Below are 12,832 nucleotides of genomic sequence, written 5' to 3'. Positions count from 1 at the left end.
ATTCCATGCAAGGATGAGCAAAGAACTCTGCCTTTGTGGAAAATTACAATGACACAGGTGACATATTAGGAAGATAAAGAATAGCTTGGATTTTCTCAGCCATATTGTGAGAAATTAATTGGTCGCAGCATAAACAGCATAAAATCAACCAATTATAAAATACAGGCCAGAAGGCCCATCGAGTATGTATCAGCCGAGAAACAATCTATTTTGTCTCACTCCACTGCTCAGGGTAGAGTAATATGAATCTCACTAAGTCCCGAAGCCACCACAAAATTCCAGTGTACATGGAATAATTGGTATCATGTGGCCCATAATGAGGCTAATTGACATCCCTGCTGCAAGGAGCCCTTACTGCCCTTAACTTGAGGGCAGTTTTCTGGATGTTAGAAACCTGACACGGGTATTCTACACAATTCTCCAGGCACCCCAGACTCACCTTGCATGCTCCAAGTTCGAATGAAAAGCCTTGCAAATTGGCCTTAAAAAGGAGCAGACTTGAGGATTAGAAAGAGTTTAAATTTCAGATGCTGCCAGACCTGCTGAGTTTCTTCAACTATTTCTGTTTTTATTTCAGATTCCCAGCATCCGCAATTCCTTGCTTGTTGATTTTAAGGAAATCAGTATTTGTAGGGAAAAGGTGTTACAAAATTGATGGAATTAAAGGCTGATAAATATCCCAGTGTACTTAAGAAAGTGGCCCGAGAATAGCTGGTGCATTGGTAATCACCTTTAAAGATGCTGTAGATTCTGGAACAGTTCATACAGATTGCAGGAAAAGCTAATATAACCCCATTATTTAGGAAAGGTGCTAGAAAGAAAATAGGGAATTCTGGACCTACTAACCTGACATGCGTAGAAGGGAAAATGCTGGAGTCCATTCTAAAATATTTCATCGCAGTGAACTTGAAAAACAGTGACAGAATTGGATACAGTCAGTGGGATTTATGGAATGGAAATCATGCCTGTCAAGTTTACTAGGATTCTTTGAGGATGTAGCTAGTAGACTTGATGGGGAGCATGGTCAGTGGATGTAATTTATTTGGACTTTCCAAATAACATCCCACATATAAAATTTGTCTGTGAAATTAAAGCAAATGGGATTGAGAGGAGTGTCCAGACATGAAGAGAAAACTGACTGGGAGACGTAACAAAGAGTAGGAATAAGAGTCTTTTTCTGAATGGCGTGTCATGACCAGGGAAACCATAGAGATCAGCGCTTGGATCCCAATTATTCACCATATGTATTAAAATTTACATATAGCTATAGTTGACACAAAGTTGGATGGATAGCGGGGTGAACTTTGAGGAGGATGCAGAGATCCTTCAATGTGATTTGGACAAATTTATTGAACAGGCAACTGCATGACAGATGATGTATAATGTGGATAAATGTGAGATTATTCACTTTGGCAGCAAAAATAGGAAAGAAGGTTATTATCTGAATAGATACAGATTGGGAAAGGGGAAGGTATGGCAAAAGTCATGTTGTGGCTGTACAGTATATTGGTGAGGCTACTTTTAGAAAATTGCGTCCAATTCTGGTCTCCTGGCTATAGGAAAGATGTTGTTAAACTTGAGAGGATTCAGAAAAGATTTATGAAGACGCTGCCGAGTTTGGAGGGGTTGAGTTATAAGGAGAGGCTGAATAAGCTGGGTCTTTAATCCTTGGAGGGTTGGAGGCTGAGGGGTGACTTTATAGTCAAAATGTGTAGCACTGGAAAAACACAGCAGGTCAGGCAGCATCCTAGGGGCAGGACAGTCAACATTTCGGGCAGAAGCGCTTTATTAGGAATTTGACTCTCCTGCTCTTTGGATGCTGCCCGATCTGCTGTGCTTTTCCAGTGCAACACTTTTCAGCTCTGATCGCCAACATCTGTAGTCCTCACTATCTCCAGGTGACCTTATAGAGATTTATAAAATCATGAGGGGCATGGGTAAATAGCAAAGGTCTTTTTCCTAGGGAGGGAAGTCCAAAACTAGAGGTCATGGGTTTAAGGTGAAAGGAAGAAAGATTTAAAAGGGTCCTGAGGGGCAACTTTTCATGCAGAGGGTGGTGTCAGATGAGGTGGTGGAGGCGGGTATAATTACATCATTTAAAATCTGGGTGGTACATGAATAGAAAGGGTTTCAAGTGATATGGGCCAAACACTGGCAAATAGGACTAGATCAGTTAGGATATCTGGTTGGCGAGGACAAGTTGGACCGAAGTATCTTTTTCCGTGCTATATAACTCTATGAAACTACAACCCCAATTTGCTCAATTAAAATCTTTCCAACATAAATAAAGCTAACCATGGTTATTATTAAACATTTGTAATTCTCAAGTCCTTTGTCAGATACCTAATGCTAAGGATGACGAAAGATTCCAGCCAGGATATCTGCAATTTCCAACCTTACTTCTTTCAACTGCCAAGGAAACATTTCATAGAGATTAAGGATTATAAGCCTTCCTGGTACCCTAATCCTTATCCAAATTCATTTCATTTAATACCATGGCAGTCTCCTTATTTCTCTTAACTTGGACAAAATTCTCTTACTTAGTTTACCTTCTGCCTCTACCAACTGAACTGCATTTTGCTTTCAAATCAGTCCCGCCACTCCACTGACAATTTAGCACTAATTAAGCAATCAAGTTATTTTGGAGGATGTTAAAACAGAATCAACAAAATTGTCTTTGACAATAAATTGTGAGTTTAATTCAGGCCACCTGGCTGAACATCATCAGAAATATGAAAAACAAGTAATCAATGGGTCTTATTTATAAATATACCTGAATTGTTACACAGAAGGAACATAACTCTGAACTCGATCAATCTCTTACCTATTTGTGCATCAAATACTCACCCAGGGTCACAGTAAAACGTAGCTTTGCTTCCAAATGTTACATCAGACGCTTCATAATATCCATCCTGAATCTCTCCTGGATTACCACAACTTATTTCTAGACAAAGGAAAGGAAAGCATATTGGTAAGATAAAGAAATATCCAGATCTCCAACAGTTTTTCAATTATTTCAGAAAAATCTTATTATATGGTAGACTAATTTTAAAGATTGAGATATATCCCCGATAATTTGATAACTACAAGCACTATTCCAAGAAGCTATAATGCATGGCTCTGTCTTTAGTGGACATCAATAAAATTTACTAATATGTAAATCTGAGGTAGCTTTCGCAATCATGTCAAATGCATTGGAAAGTTCTAGTTCTGGTATAATAAGAGTTCCATATTTTGTTCCTGTAAGGCCTTGATTTTGATTTGAGTTGAACCTGATCAAGAATTCTGTTAATCAGAAAATAATTTCCATGTTATTTTCCATCCCTGGTTTCCTTTCCACTTTTTTTCAAATGAGATCTTTAATGCACTAGATTTCACTGTTATAATTTTAGTTGATCAAATAGCTACTATATAACTATAAGTAAGTGGTGTGCTCATAGCTGTCTTAGTCACAAACAAGACTTCCCCACGTGCGTATGGTAAGAAACATTTTGACACTGAACTGGCATCTGTAACTTCTGGTGCTACAGGGCTCAGCTTTGCAATCTAAAAGTTATCATTGCCCAGTCAGAAAATGCAACAGAATTAAAGGTCAGGAACAAAAGATAAAGTCTGTCAGATAATTTCCTTTCTTCATCCTGGAATTTACCTCAACTATCATCTGTACCAAGGAAACTCCTCCTTTGTGGCTTCAGAGTTCCATTCACTGCAAATGAACAAACGCATTAATGCAGACTGCATATACAGCTCAGCCACTTAAAGCATGTTATGGAGCCTACCTATCCACAACAGTCAGCTCATTTTCAAGAATATTGCAGCCAAGTCATCCTTGTATTGTTTTTCCATGCTCAAGCTTCCAGTAATGCTGCCCATCAGCCCCACCTCTCTCATTTCAGCTTTAAGCCAGGATATCTAAGCTTGCAGCCCTTGTACAGAATGGCCTGTACCAAAGGGGCAGCTTGTGAATTTCATGTATCCCCCTTCTTCAACTGCACCATACATAGCTAAGGCATTAAAAGGTGGCAATCAAATCACAGTTTACTTTTGCTCCATGATTTTCTGAGATCTCAATGAAATGTGATGCCATGAGTTGTATCGCTATGTGAGAACTGAAGTCAGCTGATCAGGATTTCCCACACATGATTAGTCAATCAGAAAATCTAAGCTGAAACTTTGCTCTCCTCAAAAAAAAGTCCTCCCAAATTAAATGTAGCCTTTTAAAAGCCAAAGGAAAATTGTGTTGCTGTTTTTGACTTTTGAATAAATCTGTTTGACGTTCACCCTTCACCCACCAGATACCCCGCCCCCACTCTTACCCTCCTCATTGTTTAGCTTTCCCTATTCCCCTGTGATGTTGCACCCTCCCCAATGTATTTGACAATCATATCCATGTGACAGCTGATGTCCCCACTTGACCTTGGAGTCTATCAACAATCCAGGTTGTATTGCCACTTTTGAACCCATACCTTTCCCGATCAATGCCAACGGCAACCTTCACTTTCCTTGACCTGCCCATACGAGACTGTACACTGCCTAACCCTGAACTACTGATTCCCACAATATTATATCCAAATCCCCACTATAACTGTCACCATACCTTCCACAATCTATCACTTCCAAACACATCCCTAGACACAAAAGAGGCCACACTCTGGATAGATTGGATCTCACCCCTGGACAGAATGTAGCCTACAAACCCTTTCTCCCAAAGCAACAGCGTTCTATCATGAATACTTCCATTGCCTTGTTGACAAAAACATGCCTCAGCTGTCATTCTTAGTGTTAGACATTGAATTCCCCAACATAGAGTACGAACTGAGTTGTTGTCATCCTCAGTACTTCTAAGAATTGGTGTGAAACATGGAGAAGGAATGATTCATCAGCTGAGAACAGATGATAGTTGGTAATTAGGAGACTTCCTAACCAATGTTTTACCACACTCAATGACACCTCATGAGGTCCAGAGGCAATGTTGAGGCATCACAGGAAAACTGCCTCCCAACTACATACCACTTAGTCACCACTTCTGGTGAGTCTGTCTTTCTGGTGAGACAGGCTATTAACATGGATGGCAATATCTGCAATGGTGTCTGTAAAATGATTCCATGCATGTGGCTATGTCAGATTGTTAGTTTATTAGTCTGTAGGTCAGCTCTCTCTATTGTGGTAAAAAGCAATTCTTATTAAAGAGACAATAGTCAATAGGTGCAGGAGTAGGCCATTCTGCCCTTCAAGCCTGCACCACCATTCAATATGATCATGGCTGATCATCCTTAATCAATATCCTGTTCCTGCCTTATCTCCACAACTTGAGATTTAACAGGACTGGTTTGCCATTTTTGGTTCTTGCATCTAGGTCGATGCCAGGTGATCTGTTTAGTTTTATTCCTTTTATGAAAATAAGTAATAGTTTCACACAACCAAGTGAATAGCTTGCTAGACCACTTCAGAAGGCATTTAAGAGTCAACTGCATTACTGTGGATCTGGAGTCTCATGAACATTTCCTTTTGAAAATTGGCCATGGTAGCACGATCACTATTAGACTACTTTTTATTTCAGATTTATTACATGAATTTAGATTGAGGAGAAAGTGAGGACTGCAGATGCTGGAGATCAGAGCTGAAAATGTGTTGCTGGAAAAGCGCAGCAGGTCAGGCAGCATCCAAGGAGCAGGAGAATCGACGTTTCCGGCATGAGCCCTTCTTTATGAATTTAGATTGCCCTAGTTGGGCTCCCACTCATCTCTATCAAGCATTAGCCTGGGATGCTGGGTTACTAGCCAAGTAACATTATCATTATACAACTACATCATACACAGCCATTTTGGAGAGTGAATTTAACAATTTACAGTTATGTATATCTAAATTATGGGAGAAATTAACCACATGTAAGCCAATTGAATAATCTGTTAAAAGTCAGCAACAGAACTACTATTTGTGTGAATTTATAAGTGTTTGACAAAGATAGATTATCCTTCCATTGCTCCAACTTGTATTACTTTGTTAACAAAGATGCTAAGGAATTAATAATTATGTGTAATATCATGTCCTCAGTCTCCTCAGATAAGCAAATGAAAATAAAGAATTCCATTGCACACACTTCGGTTAACTGGAATTCAGATGGTTACTATTATTTATTGAAGTGGACAGTTTGTAGCACAGGACTTCGATATTTCTAAAAGAAAAGGCATATCTTGTCGACATGTTTCACTGATACAGTCAGAATTATTTAATTACGCATTCAATTAAAAGCAGTGATGGGTATTAATTGCAGATTCACTGTGCCCCTTTATACCGCACAATTTAAGATGTGTGATTTATATATGCTTTAAAATAATTTAATTTTAGTTTGGATTTTTCAATTTGAAATCGTGACATGGATTTTCTGTTTATCTGAAGGAGTTAATTATTAACTTTCAAGTGCTTATGTAGTCACAGCGATTTACTTCAAAATACAATTGAGAGAAATACTAAAACAAATCAAAGAACTATAAATGCTAGAATTCTGAAATAAAAGTAGACACTGCTGGAGAAACACAGGACATCTGGCAGCTTCTGGGGAAAGAAATCAGAATTAACGCCTTGAGTCCAGTGACCTTTCTTTACAACTGAAAGCATCTAGATGCTGCCAGACCGGCGGAGTTTCTCCAGCAATTCCAATTATGCCAGCGAGAAATACATCATAGAGAGTAATAGATTTTTGCTTACTTTGGGAGATTAGGTTCCAGTTTAGAAGGTATAGGATTGATTTTTTTTTCATTTGATTTAGGGTAACACCCACAGCTTGGAAATAAAGCCTTTTTTCTAAGTTTCTGATTGAGTTATTCTGCAGATTTTTAGCTGAAGCTGGCTGTGGAAAGCAGTTGCTCCTAAGAAAGGGAGAAAATAGAATTGTTCAATTTTGGAAAACCTCAATGTAAGGAGTTGAGTGTAAAAGTTCCAGATCTGAACTATTTGGTTAAAACTCTGGAGAAGTTACATGAAGTTAAGGTCAGTTACATACTGAATTAAGGAAAGGGTAATCAGATTGTCACGAATGGGAAATGAAGCCACAGATAAGTCAAGCCCTATGTGGAATACAGAAGGGTCTTCTCTCTTGCATGTGATTACTATGAAAGATGTAATGGAGATTAATGGAATTATATTTGTCAGACAAATTTTAATTTTTTTAAATGTGTGTTATATGTAAACAGTTTGGTTTATTAATACTTATCTTCATTTTTTTGAGTAATAAACATTCGCCTTTTTGCTAAAACCCAATATGCATCATTGCATACTTATCTTTCTGTGAAAGACCACCTCATTAAAACCAAAAACAAAATACGATCCATCAAGATTGGCTGCATTTATATCCTTCAACAATTTTCTAGTTTTCTGCAGCATAAAAGAAAGGATGATTTGATGAAAATTTACAAGGTATTAGGACATATTAAAAAGGTGGGATAAGTGGAGACAAATTATTTCTGCTGTTTTAGTAGTCCCAAGTCCATAGGCAAAGTTTGGATATTAAAACTTGTCCTTTCTTGACTGAAATAAAGAAACATCTCTCACACAATGATGATGTTAGACAAACACTGACATGTGAAAACAGAAATTGGTAGGTTATTGCTCACCAAATATATTGAGAAATACAGTGCAAACTGCATAAATGAAATTAGGTCATAAATTAATCACGTTACAGACTTAAGAGCCTATTCTCTATTCCTGATGTTCCAACCCTGATCACAATGTATTCATCCTGCTGACAAAAAAAAATTGGAAAAGAAGACTATTTCTTATGTGACAAGGACATGGGAAGCTTAGGTTCCAAAGGGACCTAAGTGATCCTATCTATGGGTCAATTAGGTGATATGCTGGTCTTCTTTGCAAGAGAATTTAAGTACACGAATACAAATATCCTTATGCAGTTCTTCTGAGTCTTGCTGAGACTCTCCTCATCTGAAGTATTATATGTAGTTTTGATCCCCTTATCTAAGAAAGGTCATTCTTGCCATACAGGGAGTGCAATAGAGGTTCACCAGGTTAATCCCTGGATGACAAGACTGTCCTATGAGGAGAGATTGTGGACACTGGTTTTCCTTGAGTTTTGAAGAATTAGAGGTGACCTCATTGAAACTTACAGAATGCTTACAGGGCATGACTCACTCTGGATTGAGATGTGAATCTAAAACCAGTGGACATAATTGCAGGGCAAGAGTTAGGCCACTTAAGACTCAGATGAGAAGACTCAGATTTCTTAACTTAGAGGTGGTTAATCTTTGGATTTCTCTATCTTGATAGAGCTATGAAAGGCCAATCATCAAGAACATACAGGACAGAGATCAATAGATTACTGGGAACTAATCACAAGAAAGGATATGGATCTAGTCGAGTAAAATAACATTGAAATAGATGACTAGAAAAAAAATCGAATTCAGTGGAGGAGCAAGGCTAATGGACTGAATGTTCTATTCCTGTAACAATGTTCCTAAGTTCACATATAAGATGGATGAAGGAAAGAAATCAAGGCTTTGCTGTGATGTAAACAGTTTACTCAATGTTGTATGCAGTGCTATATAATTTTCTTACGTAATATTTCTTTGTATTTAGTTTGTTCATACAGTGGTTACTCACTGTGACATATTCACACAAGATTACAGATTTTCTTTAAGAACAAAATAGTTTATTACACTAAATAATGTTTTCAAAGATATTTAAATATAGAAGACAGGTCAAACAATCTCAAAATCAAAGAAAACCAATTTCAATCTATTTCTCAATATTATACATTACACAACTCGTGTCTAAAGAAATAATACACCTCTCCGAACTAATTTAACTAATCTATTTAACTGAATCCTTGTAGCCTCTTTGCTATAGATTGTGGAGACAATTTGATGGAGCCCTTTGAAAGTTTGCTGGCATGAACTGTTCATACATCTGAGATCCTGAGCTTTCTCAGTTCTAATACCATGCAGATTTCTAAACAAACTCTCCTGGTTTGGGAGATTAACAAACTAAACTATTCAGCTGGAATGAAAAGAAAAATTAAATTTGCTTTGGAATTGAAACCTTAAAGGTTTACCTAATTTATCATAAACTCAACATCATAAACATCTTACCATGAACACCAAGGGGATCTGCACTCACTTGCAATATCACCATTACACGGGGGACACCGCCCACCATGTACGTGGCGGGTACTCATGTGACTCAGCCAACATCGTCTATCTCATATGCTGCAAGCGAGGATTTGCCCTGAGGCATGGTACATTGGTGATATCGAGCAGAGGTTATGGCAACGGATGAATAGACACCAGACAACAATCAACAGACAGGAGTGTTCCCTCCCAGTCGGAGAACACTTCAGCAGTCCAGGACATTCGACCTCGGACCTTCAGGTAACCATCTTCCAAGGCGGACTTCGGGACAGGCAACAATGCAAAGTGGCCAAGCAGACGCTGATAGCCAAGTTCAGTACCCATGGGGATGGCCTCAACCAGGACCCATGTCACACTACACACACACACATACTCCTACGCACCCTCTCACAGACTTATACTCCTTTACACTCTCACAGATTCACAGACACACATACACCACCCCCCACCACAGCGCACACACACACACGTCTGTGGGATGAATTTATACTTGCAGAATTACACTTGGTTTTGCGCAAAAACTGCATGAGTCTTTAAAGATTCTTTAAATCCCTTTTTTAGATTAGAATCAGTCTGAACATTGGGGCACAGACAGCCTCACACAGAGCACCTCACATCTTCAATGCATTACCTTAGCCAACATGGAACCTATCGTTAAAGCTCACTTGAGAATGTAACTTTAAGGAAGTTCTGGGATTTACATATGAAATAACTGAAACCAACATGCCCATTCTAAAAGATGAGAGACTTAACAAACAATCCAGGTCTTTTTCAAATATAATTTCAGTTACATCACGCTGTAAACTTATGCTAAAATTCTGTGTCCTAAAATCTTATATTCCACAACTACCTGATGAAGAAGCAGGGCTCCGAAACTCATGCTTCCAAATAAACCTGTTAGACTATAACTTGGTGTTGTGTGATTTTTAACTTTGTACACTCCAGTCCAACACCGGCACCATTCCCTGATCTTTTATTAAAGGAAACCCCTTCACAAAAATAGCCAACACTCATCTGCTACTATTTCTAAATCTAAATTTCAAATATAATATTACAACACATAAATTATATATCTTTCATCATCCTTTCCCCAAAAGAAGAATGAAAATGTATCGCTTTGAGACATTTTCACTTCCTATCAACAAGTTCTTTATAATTAAGATTCTGTGTTCATTTAATAATATATTCACATTTCCTGATACACCTTATGTTTCATCTTAGCATGGGAAAATCCAAAATACTACTATTTCTGGCTTTCTAAATGCAACTTGGCCTTGTATCACAGTGTGGCCAAGATAGATCACTTTTGCTTTGACAAGTTCAATCTTAGAATAGCCAAATTACGTCTTAACCAATTGAACATTTGAATGAAGCATAGATACATAGAAAATATGCTGGACATGCACATGGATAGCAGTGAGTTGAGAGGTGCGTAGGTTTAAGTTATTTTCTTTTACATTAGGATTACCCCTCGGCACAACATCGTGGGCCAAAGGGCCTGTTCTGTGCTGTACTTTTATATGTTCTATGTTGTATGTTCTATAAGTGCAGAAGTAGGCCATTCAGCCCTTCGAGTCTGCACCACCACTCAATATGATCATGGTTGATCATACAATCTCAGTATCCTATTCCTGCCCTCTCCCCGTACTCCTTGAGCCCTTGAACCACAAAGATCATAGCCAGTACCCTCTTTAATATAACTAATGAACTGGCCCCAAATGCTTCCTGTGGGAGAGAATTCCATAGGTTCACAACTCTCTGGGTGAAGAAATTCTTCCTCACCTCAGTCCTGAATGGCTTATCCCTTATTCTTAGACTGTGACCCCTAGTTCTGGACTTCGCCAACATCGGGAACATTCTTCCTGCATCCAACCTTTACAGTCACATTAGGATTTTACATGTTTTTTTTATGAGAACCACCCTCTCCCCAAACCACTCCATTCTTCAAAATTCCAGCGAATCCTAGTTGATCTAATCTTTCCTCATCTGTCAGTCATACCATCCCGGAAATGAGTCTGGTGAACCTTTGCTGACTCCCTCAATAGCAAGAATATTCTTTCTCAGACTAGGAGGCCAGTAACACACACAATACTCAAGGTGTAGTCTCACCAAGGCCCTGTATGACTGCAGCAAGATATCCTTATTTCGATACTCAAATTGTCTCACTATGTAGGCCAGCATGGCATTAGCTTTCTTCACTGCCTGCTGTACATGCATGCCAACCTTCAGCGACTATTCCAACATGATACCCAGATTTTGTTGCAACTTACCTTTTCCTAAGCTGCCACTATTCAGATAATAATCTGACTTCCTGTATTTGCACATTATATTTATTTCATTAGCCAAATATTTTCCCAATCAGCCAGTTTTGTCCAAGTCATCATGCAACCTCTCAGCATTCTCCTCACAGCACACACTGCCACCCAGCCTAGTGTCATCTGCAAATTTGAAAATATTGCATTCAATTCCTTCATCCAAATCGTTAATGTACGCTGGGAAAGAGCTCAGGTCCCAGCGCTGAACCTTGCCACTGGCACCCCACTTGCCACTGCCTGCTACTCTGAAAAGGGCCCGCTTATTCCAAGTCTCTGCTTCCTATCTGCCAACCAGTTCTCTATCCATGTCAATACCATGAGCATGAGCCCATGATACCATGAGCTTTAATTTTCCTTACTAATCTCTTATGTGAAACCTTGCCAAAAGCCTTTTGAAAGTCCAGATACACAGCATCAACTGATTAACCCTTGTTGACTCTTTGGTCACATCCTCAAAAAATTTCAGATTTGTCAAGCATGATTTCCCTTTAGCAAATCCATGCTGACAAGGACCAATTCTGCCACTGCTTTTCAAACACTCGGTTATTATCCTTAATGACTGACTCCAGCATTTTTCCCCCCTACCAATAATAGGCTAACTGGCCTATAATTCCCCATTTTCTCTCTCTCTCCATTTATAAAGAATGGGGTTACATTAAATCCATTCAATCTATTAGAACTCTTTCAGAGTCTACAGAATGCTTGAAAACGATCACCAATGCATCTGCTATTTCTAGGACCACTTCCTTAACCACTCTGGAATGCAAAGCATCAGAACCTGGGGACTTATCAGGTATTAATCCCAACAATTGGTCCGAATACCATTTCCTGACTAATAGGGTTTCCTTCAGTTCCTCTTTCATGCTTGGCTCTCTGTCCCACAGACTGTCCCCATACCAGATTTGACTGAATACAATATACAATTCTCCAATTGCTATGTTGGTTAACTTTTTGAAAATTGCTGCTACATTTTTCATTTCAAACATCATTACTCTACATTCATAAAGTGCATCCGGTATTATAAAGTTCTACTGGTCAATTTTCGATGAACTGAGTCTGTAAGAATATTGTTGTTTGGGTGACACTTCCTCTACATTAAATCATGCATAGCCAAAAATGATTTTCCAGGCCTGTTTGCACAAATCACTTTATGAGTCTGTAATAGTCTCTGTAACTTACCCTTACAGTTTCCTGGAAGATAGTCTAATATCTCAACTAACCTTTTAAGCAATTTCATATTATCTAATCTGATTACTGGAGTATCAACTTATAAATTTTCAATTTCTGATTCTTCTTCCAGTTGTCCAGATATTTTAATTTCTTTCTTACTTCTTTCACCAGCATAACTATACCTTTCTCCTAACCACCTTCCCTCTC

The 12,832-nt window shown here is 38.6% G+C and overlaps 1 protein-coding gene across 1 annotated transcript in view; it reads right to left on the bottom strand.

Annotated features, from left to right (window-relative positions):
* The window catches only part of LOC122562935 (sushi, von Willebrand factor type A, EGF and pentraxin domain-containing protein 1-like), a 161,426-nt gene that overhangs the window by 82,480 nt on the left and 66,114 nt on the right, over positions 1–12,832 (bottom strand). Inside the window, exon 15 of the mRNA XM_087973391.1 lies at positions 2,848–2,944. Within this exon, the coding sequence (XP_087829517.1) occupies positions 2,848–2,944 (97 nt within the window). The remainder of the gene's footprint in view (positions 1–2,847; positions 2,945–12,832) is intronic.

The sequence above is a fragment of the Chiloscyllium plagiosum genome, unplaced genomic scaffold, assembly GCF_037043375.1.
Source record: "Chiloscyllium plagiosum isolate Xiang-an unplaced genomic scaffold, Cpla_swu_hap1 HiC_scaffold_26, whole genome shotgun sequence".
Taxonomy (NCBI): domain Eukaryota; kingdom Metazoa; phylum Chordata; class Chondrichthyes; order Orectolobiformes; family Hemiscylliidae; genus Chiloscyllium; species Chiloscyllium plagiosum.
This window is presented reverse-complemented; position numbering and strand designations above follow the sequence as displayed.